This window comes from Aquarana catesbeiana, linkage group LG13 (genome assembly GCF_042186555.1).
Source record: "Aquarana catesbeiana isolate 2022-GZ linkage group LG13, ASM4218655v1, whole genome shotgun sequence".
Classification (NCBI taxonomy): Eukaryota; Metazoa; Chordata; class Amphibia; order Anura; family Ranidae; genus Aquarana; species Aquarana catesbeiana.
The window spans coordinates 39,872,621-39,899,672 of NC_133336.1; the positions used below are offsets into that span (position 1 = coordinate 39,872,621).

At 41.2% G+C, this 27,052-nt stretch overlaps 2 protein-coding genes across 4 annotated transcripts in view; one reads left to right on the forward strand and one right to left on the reverse strand.

Moving 5' to 3' along the window:
- LOC141116841 (ribosome quality control complex subunit NEMF-like) overlaps positions 1-12,301 on the forward strand; it is an 89,461-nt gene extending 77,160 nt beyond the window's left edge. For both annotated transcript variants that reach the window (XM_073609307.1, XM_073609308.1), the window contains 4 exons: positions 5,134-5,240; positions 7,243-7,286; positions 9,900-9,979; positions 10,086-12,301. In XM_073609307.1, coding sequence (XP_073465408.1) covers positions 5,134-5,240; positions 7,243-7,286; positions 9,900-9,979; positions 10,086-10,163 — 309 coding nt within the window. In that variant the 3' untranslated portion in view covers positions 10,164-12,301. The remainder of the gene's footprint in view (positions 1-5,133; positions 5,241-7,242; positions 7,287-9,899; positions 9,980-10,085) is intronic.
- A 2,154-nt stretch (positions 12,302-14,455) lies between these two features.
- LOC141116842 (kelch domain-containing protein 2-like) overlaps positions 14,456-27,052 on the reverse strand; it is a 31,766-nt gene continuing 19,169 nt past the window's right edge. For both annotated transcript variants that reach the window (XM_073609311.1, XM_073609309.1), the window contains exons 7-13: positions 20,102-20,182; positions 19,959-20,017; positions 18,096-18,205; positions 17,338-17,410; positions 15,505-15,592; positions 15,353-15,405; positions 14,456-14,698 (exon numbers count right to left, since the gene is read on the reverse strand). In XM_073609311.1, the coding sequence (XP_073465412.1) occupies positions 14,575-14,698; positions 15,353-15,405; positions 15,505-15,592; positions 17,338-17,410; positions 18,096-18,205; positions 19,959-20,017; positions 20,102-20,182 (588 nt within the window). In that variant the 3' untranslated portion in view covers positions 14,456-14,574. The remainder of the gene's footprint in view (positions 14,699-15,352; positions 15,406-15,504; positions 15,593-17,337; positions 17,411-18,095; positions 18,206-19,958; positions 20,018-20,101; positions 20,183-27,052) is intronic.

A 27,052-nucleotide genomic window follows, 5' to 3' on the forward strand; every position in this document is an offset into this window, starting at 1 on the left:
AACGGGCCTAAATGACTAAACCAGAACAGGATGGAACCTCACGCAGCAGCCTACAAAACACGCTGACCAAAGGAAGAGTCCTCAGTGGCTCTAACATCCTTTTGGTAAAACTTTGTAAAAGTATGAACCAGAGACCAGGTAGCAGCTTTCCAAGCTTGAGCTGCCAAAGCCCAGGGGGCACAAACACTTCTGGTAGAATGAGCTGTCACCGGAAATGAAACAAAAGGGGAACATTTCCTCACATTCCATAAGATTAAGAAATAAGCTGACAAATCCATAGAAGTGGTAGATTTCCCTTCCTTGGGCCTTCAGGAAGCCCAAAAGAGGGAACTACACTGACAAATTGCAGAAGTAGATTTCAGGTAACACCTTATTGCATGAACCACATCCATGATGTGAATAGCCTTGTCCTCTGGCTTCAGATGCTTTGGACAGAAATAAAGATGGAAAAAGAATCCATCTTAGGTAAAAAGGGACAGCTGAGGCTGTAGGACCACCTTGTCACAGTGGAGTACCAGGAATGGTTCCTTACAAGAGCAGCCAATTCCAAAAAATTCCAGCGGAGACTGTGAGCCAGGACTTCTCGTCCAACATCAGTGTCTGACCTCACAAATGTGCTTCTGGAAGAATGGGCAAACATTCCCATAGACACACTCCTAAACCTTGTGGACAGCCTTCTCAGAAGAGTTGAAGCTGTTATAGCTGCAAAGGGTGGACCAACTCAATATTGAACCCTATGGACTAAGACTGGGGTGCCATTAAAGTTCATGTGCGTGTAAAGGAGGGTGTCCCAATACTTTTGGCAATATAGTGTATATACGGTATCTCACACCTTTTATAAAGCAAGCCTTCAGTCTAATGTGTAATGATATGTGGTACATAACTGTATTGCTAATTATCTATGTACAGTGGATATAAAAAGTCTACACTCCCCTGTTAAAATGTCAGGTTTCTGTGATGCAAAGAAAAATGAGACAAAGATAAATAATTTCAGAACTTTTTCCACCTTTAATGTGACCTATAAATTGTACAACTTAGTTGAACAACAAACTGAAATCTTTTAGGTGGAGGGAAGTAAAAAAAAATAAAATAAAATATGGTTGCCTAAAATGTGCACACCCTTAAACTAATACTTTGTTGAAGCACCTTTGATTTTTTTTCTGTTTTTTTTTTTTTTGTTTGTTTTTATTAAATTTTGTCAAAGGACAGAAAATAAACATTATTTGCTATATAATGATACATATAGAATAGGGTTTCATAGACAAGTCTAAAAACAGCAAAGTAACCAATATACGTGTGCGTTGATAAAGGTTCCGAACGTACAGTATTATGTATTGGTAGGTATATAGGGCAGAGGGCACCCCCCCCCCCCCCTCCTAGGCACCCCATTGGGAACAAACTGTTCCCCGGCGGGGGGTACCACACCATCCGTCCCACACACCCACCAGTTTAGTTGTAAGAGGAACAAAGATAACAGATTGCTAAGACATGGCATGGGGATCAGAGAAAATAGCTATATATCTGTGAAAACCTCTAGTAACTATATAGTAACACAAAACTGTAACGTTGCATAGAAGAAAAGCAGAAGTCCACATCTGGCTCTCCCTGGTCTACACAGTAAGAGTGGACGTTACCTATGGGTGAAATTATTCGGTGTGGAGCATTGCTCTTCTCATGTGAGGTTAATACTTCTAGGATGTGTTCACCATGGGGACCAATGCCTATGGAACTTTTCTCTTGTTAAGTGGGTTTTGGAGAAGAGGTATTCCATTTGGCAATGCTCGTTTAATGTATCAATGAGGGTAGTAGTAGTTGGCAGGAGTGGGTCTTTCCAGGCACGGGCTAGCACTATACGTGCTGTAATTAAGATATGTTGAATAATTAGGGTGTAGGTTGCTGGACACGGGTGGGGGTCTAGACCAAAAAGAGCCATCTGCGGGGTTAGTTGTTGGGTAGTACTAGTGGTGACATCAATTAAAGCAGATACTTTCTTCCAGAAAGGGATTATGATAGGACAGTCCCACCATATATGGAGAATATCGCATATTTTTTTCTCGAACATCACGGGACACAGAGCCACAGTAATTACTGATGGGTTATATAGGGTATCACTAGTGATTGGACACTGGCACACCCTATCAGAAAGTTCAACCCCTTATATAATCCCTCCCCTTGCAGGGATACCTCAGTTTTTACGCCAGTGTCTTAGGTGATGGACGTGTGAAGATGTCCTGTGCTGAGCTCCAAAGGGATTATCCTATATCCTATACTGGGGCAAGCCAGGCAGACCGGATCCATTCAAAGTGTCCTTTTGTGGCCGAATTGGATGGTACCCAGGACTCGTGTCCGAAGCAACGAGGTTTTACCTGTAACGCTTCTCTTTTTAGAGAGCTGGACCCCGCATATTAGAAAATGGTTTTCTAGCCGGGTGCTTTACAGGTCCAGAACTGCAGGATCCCCCTATCCGTAGGGGGCCCCCAGTCTCTGACGGTTTTCTAAATGGAGCCCACCGTTAGAGGTGAAGATTGGGTCTGTGTAAACTGAATCCGGCGGCTGGATAAGGTAAGAGGAGATTCCACAGAATTTTTTAATTCTAGTAGGTTTTCTCCTTTAAGGTAAATGCATGCTATGCCTATTGTGACCACCGGGGGCTGCCAAGAGCACAAACCTTTTCATGCTGATGTCGTTCTCAGTGTTCAGGCTTCACAGCGTTTCCGGCCGGCTCCAGGTAGGATGGATGGGGGGATTTCTAATGTTTGATGTTCCCCCCAGGCTAGGGGGGGGCCACAGGGCTCTAGACAGCGGTTATACCGCTCGGGCACCGCCACCCCCGCCGCCATTGCCGTTTTCAGGCAGGCCCTTCACTACCAGCCTCTCTCCCTCCTCCCCCTCCCCCAGCCTTCCTCCATAGTGTCTCTGGAGGGTCGGCCAGCGTGGGAAGCGCTCGTTTTTTCGAAATTTGAGAGGGGGGGGGGGGGCGGGATGTAGCACAGGTGCTTAGACTCCCACTCAGGCCAGCTGCAGGCTATTAAAGCACTCTGTACAGGTGCACACAGCCTTTGGAGGGACACAGAGCTGACGGTTGCATGTAAGGTGGGACACAGGCATTCTCCTAGGCAGCATTTACTAAGTAACACCAGACTGAGCATTGGGTAGCAGGGCTTTTAGCCGGACTACATCGCTCAGCAGTCAGTGTTCATTTGTGATACCTCCACCTTGTTGCTTTGCACTATGGGTAGAAGAGGTTCAGACACCCCCAGAACCAGAGACACTAGGGGATCTCGTTCAGGTTCTGGGGACCCCCTGTCAGCAGCATCCTCCCCCTCCCCCCGAGGGGCTAGGGAGAGCCATTGGGGTCAGGGGCTATACCTGCCTCCGGCACGTCAGCCCCTGTATATATTACACAAGAGGTTTTTTCCTCAGCTATTAATGGTTTAGAGGAAAGATTATTGGCCGTGATTACAGCTTCACTCAGTGGAAGAAAACGCACTAGGCCTTCCTCTGTTTCCCAAGACCCTCAGGAATAGGAGCTCTGGGATAAAGGAGATGAATCCCTTTCAGAGGATAAGGATGGGATGGATGATTCCTCTTCGGAGGAATCAGGTGGAGAGGGACCCTCTGCGACTTCCCAAGAGGAGAAAGTCTTAGTACAGATCCTCACTGGATTGGTCCGCTCCACATTTAAGTTGCCCCTACCTGAAACTGTTAAAGAATCCTCTTCTGCTTTGGGGTCACTGAAACCTTCTCAAGCAGCACATGCTTTTCCTGTTCATAATTTACTTGAAAAGCTCATTTATTCTGAGTGGGATCACCCAGACAAACATTTTTTTCCGCCGAGAAAGTTTTCAACACTTTATCCGATGGAAGAAAAGTTTATTAAAATGTGGGGAATACCGGCCATTGAAGCCGCCATTTCCTCCGTAAATAATAGTCTGACTTGTCCTGTAGACAATGCTTAGCTGCTCAGGGATCCTGTAGACAAGAAGATGGAATCCCTATTGAAGGATGTTTTTTTCTTGGCAGGTTCAGTGGCTCAACCTGCAGTTGCAGCGATTGGAGTTTGTCAATACTTAAGAGACCATGTTAAGCAGGTTATCAAGGTATTACCTGAACAGCAGGCCCAGGGGTATGCTAACCTTCCTGCGGCCTTATGTTACGTTGTTGACGCCATTAGAGATTCTATCGTGCAAACCTCTCGTCTTTCTCTGGGGTTGGTGCATATACGTAGAATCCTATGGTTGAAAAATTGGGTCGACCTGGAAAAAAAAGGTTCAGGCATTAGACTTTCCGATGCACCTGTCGCATGCGGTGCGTCAGAGCCTCAATTGGTGGCTCATGCCCGAAAACCTGCAGAAGGGGAAATCCTTTCTACCGGTTACCTGGACGGTGGTAACAACAGATCTGTCAGGTTGGGGAGCAGTTCTGGAACAGTCTGTGGTTCAGGGGATATGGTCCAAGACAGAGAGGACCTTACCCATCAACATTCTGGAGATCCGGGCAGTATATCTAGCCCTAAAAGCTTGGACTCTCAGGTTACAGGGCTGCCCGGTGTGTATATATATATATATATATATATATATATATATATATATATATATATATATATATATATTTATTTATATTTCAAAATTGTCGGTCTTTTTTTGTTTTCTTAACGCAAAAAATAAAAACCACAAAGGTGATCAAATACCTCCAAAAGAAAGCTCTATTTGTGGGGAAGAAAGGACAGTAATTTTGTTTGGGTACAGAGTCGCACCGCTGCGCAATTGTCAGGTAAAGCGACGCAGTGCCGAATCGCAAAAAATGCTCTGGTCAGGAAGGGGGTAAATCCTTCCGGGGCTGAAGTGGTTAAAGGTGGAAAAAGTTCTGAAATTAGTTATTGTTGCCTCATTTCTTTACATCACAGAAACCTGACATTTTAACAGGGGTGTGTAGACTTTTTATATCCACTGTACATGTGGGCACCTTTTTTTTTTTTTTTCCTTGAAACTTTACCAACTGCAACCAAAACAGCAAAATACTTTAAGGGTATAGCTGCAATATAACACATACTAGCAGGATGGGACTGGCTGAGTGACTCATTTCTGTTATCTTTATACCTTTGCTGATGTTATTTATCTTACTTTCCTACAGGAAGCAGAAAATCTTTTGGACTCATTGACTGGTCAGCCAGATGCAGAAGATATCCTGCTGTTTTCTGTACCGGTCTGCGCACCTTACACTGCCTTGATCAATTACAAGTGAGTTTACCATCAAATGATACAGTATCTCACAAAAATGAGTGACAACACTGACGAAATGACACTTTTCTACAATGTAAAGTAGTGAGTGTACAGCTTGTATAACAGTGTAAATTTGCTGTCCCTTCAAAATAACTCAACACACAGCCATTAATGTCTAAACCGCTGGCAACAAAAGTGAGTACACCCCTAAGTGAAAATGTCCAAATTGGGCCCAAAGTGTAAATATTTTTTGTAGCCACCACTTTTTTCCAGCCTTAACCCTCTTGGGCATGGAGTTCACCAGAGCTTCACAGGTTGCCACTGGAGTCCTCTTCCACTCCTCCAGAAAGACATCACAGAGCTGGTGGATGTTGGAGACCTTGAGCTCCTCCACCTTCCGTTTGAGGATGCCCCACAGATGCTCAATAGGGTTTAGGTCTGGAGACATGCTTAGCCAGTCCATCACCTTTACCCTCAGCTTCTTTAGCAAGGCAGTGGTCGTCATGGAGGTGTGTTTGGGGTCATTATGTAGGAATACTGCCCTGCGGCCCAGTCTCCAAAAGGAAGGGATCATGCTCTGCTTCAATATGTCACAGTACATGTTGGCATTCATGGTTCCCTCAATGAAGTGTAGCTCCCCAGTGCCAGCAGCACTCATGCAGCCTCAGACCATGACACTCCCACCACCATGCTTGACTATAGGCAAAACACACTTGTCTTTGTATTTCTTACCTGGTTGCTGCCACACACGCTTGACACCATCTGAACCAAATAAGTTTATCTTGGTCTCATCAGACCACAGGACATGGTTCCAGTAATCCATGTCCTTAGTCTGGTTGTCTTCAGCAAACTGTTTGCGGGCTTTCTTGTGCATCATCTTTAGAAGAGACTTCCTTCTGGGGTGACAGCCATGCAGACCAATTTGATGCAGTGTGTGGCGTATAGTCTGGGAACTGACAGGCTGACCCCCCACCACTTCAACCTCTGCAGCAATGCTGGTAGCACTTGTACGTCTATTTCCCAAAGACAACCTCTGGATATGACGCTGAGCACGAGCACTCAACTTCTTTGGTCAACCATGGCGAGGCCTGTTCTGAGTGGAACCTGTCCTGGTAAATCGCTGTATGGTTTTGGCCTCCGTGCTGCAGCTCAGTTTCAGGGTCTTGGCAATCTTCTTATAGCCTAGGCCAGTGATGGCGAACCTTGGCACCCCAGATGTTTTGGAACTACATTTCCCATGATCCTCAACTACACTGCAGAGTGCAAGAGCATTATGAGAAATGTAGTTCCAAAACATCTGGGGTGCCAAGGTTCGCCATCACTGGCCTAGGCCATCTTTAGAGCAACAATTCTTTTTCTCAGATCCTCAGAGAGTTCTTTGCCATGAGGTGCCATGTTGAACTTCCAGTGACCAGTATGAGAGTGTGAGAGTGATAACACCAAATTTAACACACCTGCTCCCCATTCACACCTGAGACCTTGTAACTCTAATGAGTCACATGACACCGGGAAGGGAAAATGGCTAATTGGGTCCAATTTGGACATTTTCACTTGGGGTGTACTCACTTTTTTTGCCAGCGGTTTAGACATTAATGGCTGTGTGTTGAGTTATTTTGAGGGGACAGCAAATTTACACTGTTATACAAGCTGTACACTCACTACTTTACATTGTAGCAAAGTGTCATTTCTTCAGTGTTGTCACATGAAAAGATATAATAAAATACATAGACAAATGTGAGGGGTGTACTCAGTTTTGTGAGATACTGTAAGTGTACATTAAAATATAAAGGTGTTGTGCAGCTATTCATGACGCAGGATTTTTCTTAGTAATTTGTTTGTTTACGGGGGGACTAGTCCTTTTCTGAGGAGATACTTCTGAATCACGGGCCCACTTTTCTGCAACAGGAAAATCCTAAAACTTTTATGTTTCTTTTAACTTGTTGTGTAATTGTTACTTTTCATTATTGTGTTTGTATACTGTGTATATAAATATGCTACCTCTTATTTTTTTTTTTTTTAGATATAAAGTTAAACTAACTCCAGGAACGCAGAAGAAAGGAAAAGGTAAGCTTAAAGTAATGTTAAAGTTTTGTTTTTTGTTTAGAAATAACAAACATGTCATACTTACCTAGTGGTTTTGCACAGAGCAGCCCAGATCCTCCTCTTCTCGTGTCCCTCTTCACTGCTCCTTGCCCCTCCCTCCGCCAAGTACCCCCACAGCAAGCAGCTTGCTATGGTGGGGCACCCGAGCCGCTGCTCTATGTGTCCATTCAGGAAACTGAACAGTAGCTCGGCCCCACCCCCCTCTCTTGCCCCATTGGCTTACTGACTTTGACATCAGCAGGAGCCAATGGCACTCGCTGCTGTGTCTCAGCCAATCAGGAGGGAGAGTCCCAGACAGCCAATGCTCTAGTGCAACATTGCTGGATGGAGATTGGGCTCAAGTATGAGGGGGCTGCTGCACACAGAAGGCTTTTTATCTTAATGTATAGAATGCATTAAGATAAAAAAAAAAACTTCTGACTTTAGAACAACCTTAAGTGGGAAAACCTGTTTTCTAATAACCACCAATTAGATGTTCCTGCAGTCTTCATGGTGTGTCATACATCTGTTCATAAACATACAATAACTGTTGGAGAATCTCTGAAAATCAGGGCCTCTTCAGATCTTTCTGGCCACTGAAGAGAAGCATTTTCTTTAAACTTTCTTGGTAAGGAAGTATTACAGAAGTGCCAAAAAAGTGTCTTAATTTCCTGCCAGCATTTTTTCTTTCTACATACATAAAGAGCTGTGTATGCACTACTCGTGTACAATCCCGATGCATCTGCCCCATGCCAGGGTGAATTGACCTCTGGAAGATTTACCCCCCTTTATGAACAGACCATTTTTTGTGTTACGGCACTGCGTTATTTTAACTAACAATTGCGCAGCTGTGCAAGGCTGTACCCAAATAACATTTTTGTCCCTTTTTTTCCCCACAAATAGAGCTTTCTTTTGGTGGTATTTGATCACCTCTGCGGTTTTTATTTTTTGCTCTATAAACAAAAAGACTGATATTTTTTTTTTTCAAAATTGTATTTTTTTTACTTTCTACTATAAAACCTATCCAATAAAAAAAAAATCAAAATTTCTTCATCAACTTAGGCCAAAATGTATTCTGCTACATATTTTTGGTGGAAAAAAAAAATCACAATAACCGTATACTGGTTTGCGCAAAAGTTTTAGTGTCTACAAACTATGGGATATTTTTATTTATTTACTAGTAAGGGCGATAATCGGCAACTTATAGCGGGACTGCAATATTGCGATGGACAGTCGGGATACTAACTGGCACTTTTTTGGGGACGGGTGACACCAATACAGTGATTAGTGCTAAAGAAAAATATGCACCGTCACTCTACTAATGACACTGGCCGGGAAGGGGTTAACATCAGAAGCAATCAAAGGGTTAAACGTGTGTCTAACTAAACTGTGCGGCTTTTAGTAGGTGAAGGCATTGATCCATGTCCCTGCTTTGCAGGAACAGAGGATCAATGCCTTCCTTACTGACAGAACGGCAATCTGCCTTGTTTACATAGGCAGACTGCCCTTCTCCCTGTGTAACAAACAATAAGCGGTTGCCGGTGGACATCGAGTCCGCGGTACCAGTGGCGGAATCTGCCCAACGGAGAAGTGCTGGATCATGTACTAGGTACATGATCTAGTCCAGGGATATGCAATTAGCAGACCTCCAGCTGTTGTTATGCTTGTGGCTGTCAGAGACTTGCTATGCCTCATGGGACTGGTAGTTCTGCAACAGCTGGAGGTCCGCTAATTTCATATCCCTGATCTAGACCAAAAAGATTTTTTTTTTCCCCTTGGATATGGACTTTAAAGGATTCATATAACAATCCACCCTTTTGGGTGAAGGATATCTCTGCTATTCCATTACCATGCTACAGTCGGTGTATCATCAGTTGTTTGCTGTCATGTACATTCGGTTTTACCTTTTTTTTCATTATATGTAATAAATGACTCTTATACTTTAAATATGATTGTTGTCTGAATCCAAGTGCCTTTTTAAAGTCCATATCCAAGGGGAAAAAAAAAAATCTTTTTTGTCTGCAGTTTAGGATGTTGGCACCATGAAGTAATCTTTGATACCTTCCATAGGTACATGATCCAATGCAGAAGAGCCGCCGTATATGTAAGTTATATGGTCGGCAAGCGGATAACTCCCATACACGTGTGTGTGTGTGTGTGTGCGTGCGTGCAGAGGTCATGTCATATCCACCTGGTCAGTCAACAAAAACAAAGGTGTAAAACCCGGAACAAGACTTGGGGACATTATCAGTGGTGGTGGCAGAGTGAGGGTGGGGATAGTGGCCACCACAGCGCTGGAGGAGGGGCCTTTTGGGAGGTAAGTCTGCCATAATGTAAAACTATGCTCTGCATAAGTGCATATTATGGGGAAAACACTGGGTGCCAAAATCCTTAGAGTGAACTTGGCTTATTTGCTCCCTAAATGTACCACTTTGTTATAGCAATTCAAAAACTAAAAAAGAAAAGTGAAATAGCTTTTCAGTTCAGTGAGATAACATAGAACCTCTGCTACCCTAAAATCTCAAGCCATGTTATCAGCCCTGTCCAGTTCACCTCTGTGGACTGCTGAACATTTTTTTCTTTTTCTTTCCATAGCTGCTAAGACCGCACTGAACAGTTTCATGCATTATAAGGAGTGCTCTGCTAGAGAGAAGGATTTATTACGCAGCGTGAAGGTAGGAATTCCGGTCTTGGAAACCCCCAATATATACAACATCTACAGCTTGGATCCAGGCCTTCCTGTCTGATCTGTATTTAATCTTGTATTCCTTTGTCTCGCAGGACACGGATTTGTCCAGAAATATGCCAGGAAAGGTGAAAGTGTCAGCCCCCAATTTACTTAATGTCAAGAAGAAATGAGAGTCCGATCAAAGTGACTGTACATACGAAATTCCTCAGGAGCTGCAGAAAACTGAGATGAAACCGCTACACAATGTAATTGGGCTTCAATGTAAGAAAGGGTGGGGTGTTTTTTTAATCGGCCTCACATATTAGGTACAAAATCCTAAAAGAAAGATGGGTGTAAACATTCTGATTTGTGAGTTAAAATGGAATGCCACTGAAATATAACTGCAGCCAAAAAAAAAACAAAAAAACTTGTACATGGGAGGACAGATTATTATTGCTTTTCATAATCCACAGTGGAGAGATTTTCCTTGCCCTTTTGTGCTGATGAAACTGGAATAGGAAGTGATAGAAATGTTTCCCCAGCGGGAACACACAGTGGTATGAACTTGATAGAGGTGCTAACCCTTCCACGCTCCTACACCATGAGCAGGTTCTACTGTAAACCATAAACTGGCTTTAGGAGGGAGGGAATAAAACACCCTCATTAAATGCCCACACCCCACTGATGATTGGAGAGGGGTTCTGACAAACTAAGAAAAACAACGGAGTATGCAAGAAGCTTTAAAAGCAAATTGTCCCTCTTTTGCTTTATAAGTGGAAGTCCTCTTTAAAGATTGGCAGAATGGTAGTTCTACTTTAATAGATTATCTGGACCTTATACTGGCAGATGAGAAGGGATACTAAGGTTGGTTGCTTATCCAAAAACTATAAAAGTGGGTCCTGCAGTGCTTTGGTTCCAGGCCCCATATACTAGAGGGACAGGGTAATGTTCTTGGGTATTAAGCCTCATTTACAAGGGCAAAGCCAGGGTAATGTTCTTGGGTATTAAGCCTCATTTACAAGGGCAAAGCCAGGGTACTGTTGCAGTTGGGCTGACAGCTGTATCTGCTTAGCCTGTACAGAATGGTGCCGGGCGCTGCTGTGGTTTTGTATGTTTCTTCAGATGTCGGATCCTGAACGCATCTATGTGCATACAGGTCAGCCTGTCCTTTCTTTGTACAGGTTTCCCAACCGCAGCAATATATGCTGGATCTTGCAATTTTCTATACTCTTTCGTGTGGACAAGGCCTCAGTGAAGGTGCATATCGATGATTACGGTGCCCATGTAGATCAGAGGCCACTTTTTTCAGCTTTGAGGTATACTCACACACAAACCCCCCCAACCGGGGTTATTAAAATGGTCCTAATGCTATAATTTGTGTCCGCTATAAAAGCAGGATGGAATAATGATGTTGTGCGTGCAAACCTCCCCCGCTATCAATGATTGCGCTGAACACCCCATTATTAAGCCCCAGAAATGAAATGCTAAGTCTAATCGAAGAAGCAGCAGAACATGAGGATTAGCTGAGAATGGTTTTACATTAAAGCTGAGCTTCCAGCTTTTGCAACACTTTAGGGGCCAAGCTGGCCCAGATCAACATGTGAGGCAGCTGGATGTGCTGTACAAACTGTATGTATCTGAGGCAACAAAGCACTGTGTTTTGGGTTTGAGCCAAGACTACCCGGATCACAATAGTCTGATTGGTGCGCAACAAATCAAAGCTCTCTCTGATTGGCTGAGTAAGAGGTCATATCTTTATAAGCCTGCCTCTGACTCAGCCAGAGGAAGTTTTCTATTCATTGTTTTCTTCGATTGGTTGAGCGCTGATCAGATAGACATTGTGTTCCAGGTATGAGACAGGAAGTCTCAGCTTGAACCTGGGACACAATGCTGCGTGATATATAGATACAAATACACTATGTAAAGCGTAGCAAAAGCTAGAGTTCAGCTTTAAGCGTTAGCTGCATTGTACTGAAAATTAAGAGTGTATGCAAAGTTTTATACCAAGCAAGACATACATTTAATGCAACCCTAACACAGTGCAGTCACAGTGAGACGCTTGTCAGCATATTCTTATCCTTCACTTGTGTTTGAAGTGTCCAACCATCTGTGTGCTTCGATATCCAGCTCTCCGGGAGCACCGTCACTATTGTGCAGAAGATGTGACTGTGTGCACAAGCTAGAACCCTTGTACTAAAAGCTCACAAGATTTTATTTTAGAATCAAAACTGCCAGGAGAAGTTAGCAAATAATGTTATGATGTAATAAGTGTATTCAAAGTTTTCACTTTGCACAATGAAAAATAAAGAACAATGATGTATTTTTCTTATTCTGTTTTCCCCACCTTAATCCTTCTGGACAAATAGAAGATATTTGTAGACAGGAGGTCTCCTGCTTTGGTCTGGGGCACTTCCAGCCACAATTGGTTAAGTGGAGTAGAGATCAGACATGTTACTAAAGAATCCTCCTCTGAGAAGCCAGTAATCGAGGTGTCTGCAGTGAGCTCACCCGGCCCTAAAAGCCTGGCGCACACTGTCTTTTTTTTCGTTCAACCCAGCGGGCTGAACAAAATAAATTGAGAAGTTTGGGAGGAGTTGCTGTACTATCCAGTGTTAGTACAGCAATCTCTTCTCTCTCTCCCCAACCACATCGGTCACCACTCCGCATTGGCTGAGAACGCTGACCAGATGTCAATCGGCAGACCTTTTTCCGTCATGCCCCTTCGACAGAAGCCAGCTTGGCTGCAGTACACGTGGGCTGCTGTGACTAATCAGAATCGCTCTAATCCATCCCGGAATCCCTACAGCAGGGATAGGCAACCTGGGGCCCTCCAGCTGTTGCAGAACTACAAGTCCCTGCCATGCCTCTGGGAGTAATTGTAACTGCCAGCCTTGCAATGCTGGCAATGCAATGGGAAATGTAGCTTCATAACAGCTGGAGGGCCCCAGGTTGCCTACCCCTACAGGAAGGAGGGCTGGGATTTCAAATCCATGGACCGCTACACCCCCCTGTATGGGCAGTGACAACTCATCACCCACAGAGGTAAGTACAACTGTGATCGGGGAAAGGTAGGTTAGTTCACCTTTCCATTTTTTTTTTCTCTCTTTAAAACAGAACAATGAGGAGTTATTTGTATTGCATGTACTCTCCCTGCTGCTCTTCTCCCCATTACTGACATACCGTACCGTGTGAACATGGACATCTTGGTAGTGCAGAAGGCTTTGCTATCATATCAGAGCTGCCCTCCTGATGACTGGTGGCATAATATTCAAGAAGCAACAAGAGAGGTGGAGGAAGCACAGAGCCACAGAATGAATAAAGCAGAAAGATCCTTTCAGTGCAGGTCCTCAGGTACAGCTTTTCCCACAGTAAGGAGAACAGTGAGCAGTACCACATCTCCTGAGGCGGGCAATCCTGTGTGTATACATTACATATAACATCCTTAGGACCAGTCATGTCAGGAAGTGCACTGCTATTTTCCAAGAGCAATTCAAACAAAATGTAAAAATCTGAGGCTGCTGTTTAGGTTCAACTAGATGTTCTCTATAAGGGCTTGTTCAAACTTGACTACATTTCTGACGCTCCTATAGCGTTAGTATAGGTGTCATTGAGCTTTTGAATGGGGCATCTTGCAAGCATTAAAAATGCCCCCTATGCGCGGTTTCATAACGTTTAATGAGCGTTATGCTCCACAATGGAAAGTGACAGAAATAAACAAATTGACCATGCTGAAAACACCTACCGGAGCATTACCATAGATAGACTTGAATGGTAGGCATTAAAAGGCTTCAAACGCCTCCTGACTTTACATGAGGCTTCAATTTTGAAGTGAAGCGCCGCTAACGCCTAGTGTGATCAGATGTGCTGTCTATTATATCTTGTACGTAGGCATTTCACAGGTGTTAAACACCTGCTCTTAATGCCAGTGTGAGCTCATCCTAAAGCCTGGTACACACGATCAGATTTTCTGCAGACAAAACGTCAGACTTTTGTCTGAAGGGCGTTGGCCAGGAACTTGTCTTGCATACAAACGGCACACAATTGTCGGCCAACAAACACAAACGTAGTGACGTACTACGTGGCTTTTCATCTCTTTAGCGCCACCCTTTGGGCACCTTCTGCTAATGTTGTGTTTGAGCACTGATTCCAAGCATGTGTGTTTGTACTTTTGTCTGACGGACTTGTGTACACACAATCTGACAACAGACATTTGTCTGCAGAAAATTTATAAGCCTGCCATCCAACATTTGTCCGTGGAAAATCCGACGGATCGTACAAATGGTCGGATTTTAGGCCAACATCACACAATCTGTCATCACACAATTCCTGTCGGACAATCCAATCGTGTGTACGAGGCTTTAGCGTGCACTGGCACAAGGTTGTCACATTGGGCCAGTGTCTTGTGAATTAGCTGGAGCACCAACTCCCTTTTCTATTGCACCTGGTACAGCTGTCCTAAAGTTCATCAAAATCAGCCTGGACATTTTTAAATTCTCCACATTTATTGAATATATTTACACTAAAGTTAGAGCCAAAACAGAAAAAACACACAAAACTAAAAACACAATCACTATATACAGCTGTATAGATCATGTCTGCTTCTCATGAGCCACAAGTGTTGACACTGGCAAACCTCTGATGGACGCTGTGGAGGAGATGTTTGGGTAGACAGTCCAAGGAGCCAGACAGGATCTCTTTGTAGAAGATAACCGTCTCTAGACAAAGCCTGAAATCAATGAGAATACATCAAAACCTGGGGTCAGAGTATTCATGGCTTATTCAGGAGAGCAAGTGCAGATACCAACCAGAATGTTCCTCACCCATCTCACTATATATTAAAGTGCATTTCAGTATCATTATTGGGCTCTGCATTACTTTTACTCAAGAATTCCAGATAACATGGCTGTAGGACAGAATATAGACGTATTAGTATCTGCAGTCAGTTACAGACATACAATATCACCCTACAGAAAACCCTCTGAATTATTGATTTCAGGTGTTTTCATGGATGGATACGGTTAATACTACAGGTTCCAAAGCATTCAATTCCACCTGTGCATTTCCAACCTTGTGGGTACAGTTTGGGGAAGGCCCCGTTTCTGTAGGACTGTCCCCCATGTATAAAACCAGCATCATAAGGACATGGTTTGACATTAATGGTTTCAGAATAGGTAGGTGTGATGGTCAGGTTTTTGTCCAGCAATGAATTATTTTGATGTAGAAGAACATGAGTGGCCTACACAAAACACTGAAATTAACCATATTGAACACCTTTGCGATGGGATTTCCAACAAGTTCATACAGGTGTGATGAGAAGGTGGCTGCCACTGTTTGGTTTTCTAGTATATTTTTTGTCTTTCTAAAACTTTGCATAACTCACCTTACAAGAGACCTTGGCTGAACGGAGAACACAAGCACTTCATTACTATGGGCCTATACAAAGAAAGCACAAAAAAAAAAAAAAAAAATACTTAGAATCCTTGATCATCCCATCGATCGGCCGCTTCAGCACTACATTATGTGATACGTTACCGCTTTGTGGTGGGCGAGCAGATTGTTGGCACATCCTCCAAAGACAAATATTTCACCCTCTTTACTGGCACATGCTGTATGCCACAGCCTAGAAATGTATAAATGACAACAGAGTTGTGTACTGTTACTTTGGAAAAACACATTATAGTCACATCCCCATACTAACACGGGGAGAGTAGGATGTAGATGCATTCAAGGGATCCTTAACCCAACCAGCACTGGACACATTCATAACCACCTGACAATGTAAACATCATATGTTCCCTATGTTATAGAGACAGGATAGGTACACACAACTGTGCACTAAGATACAAATCAGCACACTGGAGAGCAAAATACAGACATGGTAGCACATTTCTGGGAGTCATGATGTCAGCCAATCAGAGGGTGCTTTCTATTCATTCCTAGAATACAAAGCTTACTGTGAATGGCTAAGCAGCAGGGAGTTCTGGGGGTGGGACAGGAAGTCTCCATCCTACTGCTGTAGTACAGTGCTGTATACTGTACAGTATGGGGCTGGGGCTTACATACAGGCAATATAGCACACTAGATCATCCAGTACATGGTTTGGGCCAAACAAACTGTTTAAAAATAGTATTAAATCCAAAAAACAAAACAAATTTATATACACACATACAGTATATATCTATCTATCTATCGAGAGAAAAAGTCCAAGAGGTTGCTGCACTTAAAAACTTCTTTGCTTTATTTCACAATATCTTCAGGAAAGATTTACAAAGCAAGTATAATCATTCCAAGCAATATCAAAGGCAACTTCACTAAACCTGTATTTAAATGAATGATTAAAATGAAACCTTCAGATGTGCTTCAACAGATCTTAGGAAGGGCGTAAAGTTACTAGCCCGAAACGTAATCCATTCATATCTGAAACTGTGCAGGCATTTGTTGCCTTTGATATTGCTTGGAATGATTGTGCTTGCTTTGTAAATCTTGTCTGAAGATATTGTGAAATAAAGCAAAGAAGTTTTTAAGTGCAGCAACCTCTTGGACTTTTTCTCTATATATAAGGTCGGTGGGAAGACTTGATTGCTGGCACTAAACTGTAAGCAGAGTGCGGTTCTATCTCTATCTTTATCATCTATACATACATACACACACACACACACACACACTTCATTTTCTTTTTTAAGCTTTCTTCTATTTCCAGCTGGTGATCTGGCCAATAAGTCTATTTTTTCAAAAGAACAAGCTCTCCAGCGGAATGTATCAGCTACAGAGATGAGACAATCCATTTAACACTGGCAGGGGTGCTTACAATGATCAGCATGCATGTAAAACCTTTATCCTAAAGGAAAAACAAAACGTTTTGCTGTAACGGATTATAAAGTGTGAGCTGGAGTTTGTCTTCAATTTATTAGTATTTGTAAATCTGCTAGTACATCTGACAAGGCCCCCCCCCCCCCCCCCCCGACTGATAATGCTGCTGTTTAAATGTGCCCTCTGTTCTCCTTCCTCCAGAGTGGAGACACTATAATACAGGAGGTGTGTTACTGGCCAGATCACCAGATGAAAACAGAGGGGGGAAAAAAGCCTTAAAAGCTACAAGACTTTTGGGGTTCAGGTGTAATGCCAGTTTAAGCCTCCAGCAAATTCTGCAGACCTGTTTACCTTTCATTCTGACCTATAGCGGAGGTGACTTCTCACAGTTTGCTGCAGGTGGAACTTACAATTTACAGCTCTAAACACTGCAAGTAAAGGTCACTTTTGTTTCTCTGAATGCATTTTTGTGTAGCTCATCTGCACACACGAGATGTCCCCTCCATGGATTGGAGGACCATGAAGGAAGGATATGATGATGTAATATATGGTTACCTGGGCTTATCAGTGTGACAGCTCTGGAAAGGAACCCACTCATTAGTCCTGAGATTGTATAGCCACGTGTCACCTGAGAAGAGACAACATACATCAGAATTACACTGAATTGTCTTACAGAGCTCACAGTACTCCCCGACAGCACTTTCATCTGTTTTTCTCTTCAGAAGGATGGCGCCATCTTTGTTCAGGCATCATCCAGGGTCAGCAGAGACTTCCTGGACTGAGATGCCACTGTCATGTAAATCCCAGTGCTTGTGCAGTTTTGGATGTGCTCACAAATGTCTGACACAGATCAGCCTCTCACTTTGTGACTGGCTGCAAAGTTACAGTCTGATCACTGGGGGAGAGAAGACCAATCAGGGGTCTAATGCCTGGTACACACGATGAGAGTATCTTATTTAATTTTTCATACTAATCTCATTTTAAAAACGAAGAGTTTAAAGTTCTGAAAATTTTTGTATGACAATAAAAATTCAGAAGTGATGTTGTGTTTTCAAACAACCACCGTAGTGATTAAACCTAAATTGTACGATTTGTTATCATACAAGAAAAACGTTTGTGCTTGTCCAATCAGATAATATCAGATGAACTGTCGTGATCAGTTCTCAAAAGATCAGTACTAACGATCCGATTATCGTACGATCGCTTTAAAAGCGGTATTCTTTTGTACGATTTTCAGATCGTGTGTGCGGGCCTTTAAGATGGTCATTGCACCTCTGGTTACATTTGCATGGTTAGAAAGCTCAGTCACTTACTCAAAGGTTGTTTATCAGTGGTAAATCCTCCAAAAAGAAAAAGGGTGTGAGAAGACGCTCGTGTCAACGAATGCCAAGACCTTCCCAATGGGATAACACCTTGTGCAATCCTAGGACAAGGAAAGAGAGGCAATGATGGGCTAAAGAACAGCAGACAGCGGATCCCAGCGGAATTATTAGGCGTAATCTTACAATATGGCCGCTTCTATTCTGTGTGGGAAAAAACGACCACTTAAAACTGAACTCCAGGTAGACAGAAGAGGCACAGTAGTGCAGCTCTGTATTCCTCAATACATCTCTAGAAGTATTTATTTAATGAAGAGTAATTATCGGAGTTTGACAAGAGATCAGCATCTTGCAGTTGATGATAATCAACTGCAAGATCTGATGATGATCTAGTCAGTTGTACTGCAGTGCAGGTAGTGTGCCGATAGAGGTGAGAGCAGAGAAATTAGCTTATCAGTCTGCTGCTTCTCCTTTCACTGTCTAATCATAGGCTGGGAGAGGGATAGGACCTGCAACTGGGAAAAATCTGATAGCCCCTCTGGTAGGGCAGAAGGTGCTGTGTGGCAGGGCTGTGTAATTCTCAACACTGGATGAAATAAAAAAAAAAAAAAAAAAAAAAACACGTTAACAGATCCTACACATCCTGTATGCTTCATCTGTGTGTTTAAAGTTTGAGCTCAGTTCACACTGCCGCCACCTGAAGTCGCACAACTTTGCCAGGCGATTTTGAAGCAACTTCAGGGAATACCTATATAATCTTCCTTGACTGTCAGATCCAAATCACACCAATTAAAAAGGTGAGGATTCGACTTCTATTCAATTCTATGGGCTGAAATCAAACAGAACTCGGACCAAAGTAGTACAGGAACCTTTTCCAAAGTCGGACCGGCACAAACTGACCCAAACCGACCCGTAGGGAAATATTGATTTTTATATGTCATGCAGCGTGCTCTCAAAGTCGGAGCGATTGTCGCACCAGTGTGAACTGGGCATTACTTCATTTACACTTGTACGACTCCAAAGAAGCTGGACTTTGCATTGCAACTTTGTCTGGGTATGACGTGGATGCGACTTTGGAGACCCCTGGTCTAAACCAAACTATGGCCCTCCGGTTGTTCAGGAACTACAATTCCCATCATGCCAAGTCATGTCTGTGAATGTCAGAGTTTTACAATGACTCATGGGACGTGTAGTATCACAACAGCTGGAGGGCCGTAGTTTGGAGATCCCTGGCTTAGATAAAAGACATGTATGTAAAACATTCAGGTATGACTTTCATGCAACTTCTGACGATTCACATTGAAGTCCATGGCCCTCAAGTTGCATGAAATTCAGACCATGAATTACTTTGAAGTCGCTGCAACTTTAAATCGCACATATATGGTTATCATTAGGAAACGACTTTTCATCTGACTTTGATGTCCAAAGTCGCATGACAAGTTGTAGAAGTGTGAATGGACACTTACTGGAGTTCAGCTTTGAAACAAATCTTTCCCTAGTGACACATGGGGGCTGCAGCTGCCAGGTCCCCATCTACGTATTGCTACTACATAAACGCCACATGTCATCATGGTGTCCTGTAGTCAGATTGTGGAAGCACGCACAGCGATCTGACAACGCTGCCACAGGGATCAGACCCTATGGATAGCGTGGTCACTGGCTGCACGGAAGTAAAACTTGCTGGCAGAAAACTATTTCTAAAAGGAAAATATCAGAAGAGCAATAACCATAAGAGTAAGCATTGTGATAGGAAGCATTTAAGTCATTTCTAAGGTTTACAAACACTCAGTAACGATATGAAAAGATTAAATCGCAGGGAAGTTGTAAAGAAAAAAAAAAAAAAAAAAAATCACTTACACTTCATGCCACTCCCAGGTATCAAAGTTCAGATAGTACAGATCATTCATTCTGGAGTCCTGTAGAGTAAAATTTTGTTTTATTAAAAATATATTATGCCATGAGATGGACAGGAGAAGTAATACGATCTCATGGATACCCACTCTGTATCTGCCGCCAAAAGTATAACCTCGATTTCCAATTGTGGCGCAAGCATGAGCGGCACGAGGAGACGGGCATTTACCCTGGAAAGAAATGTAGAATGAAGAAACATCAATGTTCTTTCTGGGTGAATACATGTTGTTTAAGTTCAGTCTGACTTTTCTGGCAAGCTGGAATAAATTAGGCAGATGGCGTTTAAAAGGATAAGTTCATGTTACATGTTACATGTTACACACATATTCAGGGTGTAACAGCTATAGCCGTGCAATCTGCAAGAATCCATGCTAGTGGGGAAGTTGGTGATCAGCAGGGGGCTTGTCAGTACTATGCAGAGAGACCACTGCTTCCACACAGCGCAAGGGCCCTTCTCCGCAGCATGCAGGCAGGAAACAGCCTTTATTGTTACGTAGGCTGTGGCTGTTTTCAAGAGAATGAACTGTCACACTGTTTACACCTTGTTTTGATGAACTTGGAATATATTTAGCAGATTTAAACTGAATGTTTAATTGACCTTTATTTATACAGAGATAGGAGCCATGCATGATGGGCAGAGAGGGTACAAGGTCTCTCAAAGTACTAGGCATAGGATGATGAAGGTAGAACCACCACCTAACCAATCTATGCAACAGTCATGACCAGGGTAGCCACTAGAAATGGTGGGGCCCCTTACACAGCTTTAGGCCTACACCACCTCCCTCCATGAAAGTGTTTTTGTACCCAAAAAAAAAAAAAAAAAAAAATTGCGTTTGAAAAATTGCTGCGCAAATACTGTGTGACAAAAAATTGCAACGACCGCCATTTTATTCCTTAGGTTCTCTGCTAAAATATATTTATTAATAATAATAATAAGTTTGGGGGTTCTGAGTTATGCCTCATTTCCACTGAGCGGATCGGTTCGGGTCGGCACAGTTTGGAAGGCCTAGAATTGTCCGGCCTATTCAGGTGAGCGTTTCCACTGCAAGTGGTGCCGCCAGGGGCCATACGTGGATTTAGAAAAAATGCCTAGCATGGCGTCACACGTCCGCCAATCAGTGGAATGTATCGTAGCTCCACCCTAACCGAACCGTACCGTACCATTTTCTATGGCCCCACATCTGAAGCAGGACCATGAATGATGCGGTATGGTTCGGTTGTATGGGCCGCTTTCATAATGGAAACACTCAAAATAGCGTACCGTACTGAACCAAACCGATCAGTGGAAACGAGGCATAATTTTCTAGCAAAAAAATGACGATTTTTACATGTAGGAGAGGAATGCCAGAATTGGCCCGGATAGGAAGTGGTTCAAGTAGAACTAAAAGGCAAATCTTTTTTTTCTCCATTTTGGATAGAGTAAAGGAAGGGTTATCCCCCCTGTAAGGATTATTTTTGCCATCTGTGTCCCATTGGAGAGATTTCCCTTCACTTCCTGTTCTGTAGCAATAACAGGAAGTGAGAGAAAATCCCTCTAAAGTAAGGGAATCTCTGGATATCACCAGAACTAGTGTCCATATTGTTGTTGACGGTGGTAAACAGGACAAATAGAGAAAATAAATCTCTTTAGCATGGGTCACAGACAGCAATAAAACCTGACAGTTTTTTTTTTTAATCCCTCTCCACTCCATCCAAAAAAAATATGTTGCCTTTAGCTTTACTTTACCCACTTAAGAACCAAGCCTATCTTTCAAACTTGGTGTTTACAAGTTAACTTAAAATTAAAAAAATAAGACAACAGTAAGGCTCGGTTCACACATCGGCGGCACGACTTGCAGGTCGCCTCAGCGAGGCGACCTGCAAACGACTGCCGGGGCGACTTGCGAGACGACTTCTGCATAGAAGTCTATGCAAGTCGCCCCAAGTCGCCCCCAAAGTAATACAGGAACCTTTTTCTAAGTCGGAGCGACTTGCGTCGCTCCGATTAGAACGGTTCCATAGCACAGAACGGGAGGCGACTTGTCAGGCGACTAGGTCGCCTGACAAGTCGCCCCAGTGTGAACCGAGCCTAAAGTTAGGCCATTTTTTTTTATATTAAGATAGATAATGTTACACCGAGTAAATTGATACCCAACATGTACATGTAATGCTTCACAATTGCGCCCGTTCGTGGAATGGCAACAAACTTTGACCCTTAAAAATCTCCATAAGCGACGTTTACATTCATTTTTTTTTTTTTTTTTTTTACAGGTTACCAGTTTTGAGTTACTCGCTCCAACGAAGGCAGCAATACCTCAAATCTCTGGTTTGAACACAGTTTTCATATGCGGGCGTGGCTTAGGTATGCGTTTGCTTCTGTGTGCAAGCTCGGTTGGACAGGGAGCATTTCATTTTTTTTTTTTTATAATTTATTTTACTCTATATTTTTACACTGTCCTTTTAAAAAAAAAAAAAATGGGTCACTTTTATTCCTTTTACAAGGAATGTAAACATCCCTTGTAATAGAAAAAAAAAAAAACAACATGACAGGACCTCTTTAATGTGAGATCTGGGGTCAAAAAGACATCAGATCTCACATTTACACCAAAATGCAAAAAAAAAAAACCAAAACAAATAATTAAAAAAGAAGATTTCCCATTTAAGACCAATAGGTGAAAGTGACGTTTGACGTTGCTCCTGTCATCCAATGTTATGGAGCCGAGCGGAAGCCATTTTTCCACCACCTGGCTCCATGTCTCAGAGGGAAGAGGACCTGATCAGCTCTTGTAAGCGGCGGAAACAACCAGAGCCTGGCGGGAGGGGCCCCTCTCCCGCCCCTGATAAAAGTGATTTTGCAGTGGATCCGTCGTGGAGACCACTTTTATCAGAAAGAGGACCATTCACCGTTTAGGAATATACCGGGGTTATGGCAGCTATCTGCTGCCATAACCCCGGTATTCTACGTCAAAGTACCGACATAACAGGTGGTTAAATTACTATCTGGTTTCCAACTGTGCGTGGAACCGTTTATTAATCGTTTAATTATAATCTGTATTCTGTATGATCACCTTGCATGGTATTTTTTTCATAGGACACATCACACTGCTCTATGTTAAAAAAAAAAAAAATAATAATCTGGAAATTTTCAGAAATGTTCTCTATTGCAGGTAAAACATTGTTGCTTAGCCTTCAGTGAAGGTTTTCTATACAGGCCTAGACTGACTAGCAATCACTGCCAAGGAAGCTGCCATCTTGGCCTCTGATCTGCCATGGTGCTGCACATGTGATCAGTTATGACACCAGACATTTGATGGTTTGACAATGTGTTTGAGGACACAAACAAATGTGACAGTTACCATTCCCAGCATGCCAGGAATGCAACATTTTTTTTTAAGCCATTAAAATAATTGGTTTAGTTCCACTTTAAAACCCACCAACACTGCCAAAAGTACTGGTTTAAAGATTGTGATATCACTGTTTCTGATTGGCCAGCAAACTCACCTGACCTAAAACCCCATAGAGAATGACGAGAGACACCAGACTCAAAAATACAGATGACCTGAAGGCCGCTATCAAAGAAACCTGGGCTTCCATAACACCTCAGCAGTGCTGCAGGCTGATCACCTCCAGGCCACGCCGCATTGAGCCTGGGTGCCCTCTGCAAACCGCTGCGAGTGTTAATACAATGTTAATGACACCCCCAGATCAGTTCACAGAGCACAGTGCGAACTGTGTATTCGGACAGGAATCAGATTACATGGGTGTGAACACCCATGCAATCTGATTCCAGGCCGGAGGGGGGAAATAAAAAAAAGTACCTGCACCTTTTTTGTGCAAATCTAATGTGAGTTCAGCCATACAACCGTATGGCTGAACTCGCATTGCACAGACATTGCATGTGATCGGCACAGCAGTGCGGGTGCAAATCACATGCAAATGTCTGTTCGCAATAGTGTGAACCCAGGCTGATGTAGTAATTCATGCAAAAGGAGCCCCGACCAAGCATTGAGTGCATACTATACTGTACATGGACATACTTTTCAGTAAGCCAACATTTCTGGATTAAAAATCTTTTTTTTTTATTGGTCTTATGTAATATTCTAAATTTTCTGAGATACTGAATTTTGGGTTTTCACTAGCTGTAAGCCACAATCATCAAAATTAAAAGAAAAATGCTTGAAATATATCACTCTGTGTGTAATGAATCTATATAAAAACATAGGAGTTTCGCCTTTTGAATTGAATTGCTGAAATAAAGTTAGCTTTTTGATAAATTTCAAATTTTTGGAGATGCACCCGTACCTTTTTTTTTCCTAAACAAATTTGGCTTTCCTGTAGTGCTAAATGGTAAAATGGACATCTCTTTGGTTTTGATCATAGGAAAACTAGCCCAAAATGGTCAATAAAAAAAAAAAAAAAAATACCCTTTTTTTAAAAAAATGTAACTGTATACTTTGTTACCATCATATTCTCCCACTCTTGGCGATTGCAGTGATACTACATATGTGTATGTTAGATGCTGTATGTACTCGTAGTACAGCCCAAAACAATAGTGTGCATTTGGCTTCTTTTTTACCCTACCTAAAACACACTGACACGAACTTAAAAAAAAAAAAAAAAAACCCTGACCAAAATATATACAGACCCTGACCTTTGATCCTTACTTGACCCAAACACTAACCTAGATCAAACCCCAAGATCTAACTTTTTTTCCCCAGGATTTAAAAAAATAAATAAAATAATAATAAAAAAAATAAAATCATCCCCCCCCCCCTCTCTCCAAGAAGAGAGAGATACAATGCATTTCTCCCCTCCTTTCACAGGGAGAGAAACACAGGGGTGGGCTTCAAAGTGACCGATCACAGTTATCAGGTGACCTGGAACCAGGTACCGATCGTTAAGAAAGGACCCGGGACTCCCACTGAGACAAAGACACACATGCGGCCCCATGGAAAAAAGCCCAGTCCAGTGGGGCCGCATGTGCGTACTGTTGGCATGAAGGGGTTAAAGCTGAACTTTGCAATGGTACTTTCAAAAAGTGGAGTTAATCAGACATGTGCAGGATGAAAAAATTCGTTTAGTTTCGTTTCGTTTCGATTCGTTATTTAACTAAATTTGTTTAGTTAAATTCGTTGCATTCATTACATTCGTTTTCGGAATTTGTTTCGTTTCGTATTCGAATTCGAAAAAATTCGACCGCATTAGAAAAAATTCGACCGCATTCGAAAAAATTCGACCGTATTCGAAAAAAACTATCAAATTCGAAAAAATTCTAACACATTCGAAAAAAGCTGTCAAATTCGAAAAAATTCTACCACATTCGAAAAAACTATCAAATTCGAAAAAATTCTACCACATTCGAAAAAAACTGTCAAATTCGAAAAAATTCTACCACATTCGAAAAAACTGTCAAATTCGAAAAAATTCTACCACATTCAAAAAAAACTATCAAATTCAAAAAAAATTTTACTACATTCGAAAAAAATATCAAATTCGAAAAAATTCTACCACATTCGAAAAAAAACTGTCAAATTCGAAAAATTTCTACCACATTCGAAAAAAACTATAAAATTCGAAAAAATTCTAACACATTTGAAAAAACTATCAAATTCGAAAAAATTCTACCACATTCGAAAAAAACTGTCAAATTCGAAAAAATTCTAACACATTCGAAAAAAATATCAAATTCGAAAATATTCTACCACATTCGAAAAAAAACTGTCAAATTCGAAAAATTTCTACCACATTCGAAAAAAACTATAAAATTCGAAAAAATTCTAACACATTCGAAAAAACTATCAAATTCGAAAAAATTCTACCACATTCGAAAAAAACTGTCAAATTCGAAAAAATTCTACCACATTCGAACAAAACTGTCAAATTCGAAAAAATTCTACCACATTTAAAAAAAACTATCAAATTCAAAAAAAATTTTACTACATTCGAAAAAAATATCAAATTCGAAAAAATTCTACCACATTCAAAAAAAACTGTCAAATTTGAACAATTTCTACCACATTCGAAAAAAACTATAAAATTTGAAAAAATTCTACCGCATTTGAAAAAAACAATAACTGAATTTGAAAAAGTAAACTATATATATATATATATATATATATATATATATATATATATATATATAACCATCTTCCGAAATTTGAATTTCTTATAAAATGAATTCGAATTTGAATAGGAAAGATAGAAAACAGAATAGAAGAAAATATAATATATATATTATATTTTCTTCTATTCTGTTTTCTATCTTTTCTATTCAAATTTGAATTCATTCTATACGAAATTCAAACTTCAGAAACCATGTACCGAAATTCGAATTTCGTATAGAATGAATTCGAATTGAAAAGACTATTACAGAATATATAATATATATATATATATATATATATATTCTGTAATAGTCTTTTCAATTCTTTTCAATAATATATATATATATATATATATTATATATTCTGTAATAGTCTTTTCAATTCGAATTCATTCTATACGAAATTCGAATTTCGGTACATGGTTTCTGAAGTTTGAATTTCGTATAGAATGAATTTGAATTGAAAAGACTATTATAAAATATAAAATAATAGAAAAGAAAAGCATAAAAAAACAATAGAAGAGAATAATAAAAAAAAAAAAAATTACATATATATATATATATATATATAATTGTTTTTTTTATTATTCTCTTCTATTGTTTTTTTATGCTTTTCTTTTCTATTATTTTATATTTTATAATAGTCTTTTCAATTCAAATTCATTCTATACGAAATTCAAACTTCAGAAGCCATGTACCGAAATTCGAATTTCGTATAGAATGAATTTGAATTTGAATTGAAAAGACTATTATAAAATATAAAATAATAGAAAAGAAAAGCATAAAAAAACAATAGAAGAGAATAATTAAAAAAAAAAAAAAAAAAATTATATATATATATATATATATATATATATATATATATATATATTCTATTGCTTTATTATTTTATATTCTATCTTATTGTTTTTTTTTAGAAAAACGTTTTCTATTTTTTTCGAATTCGAGTATGTTTTCG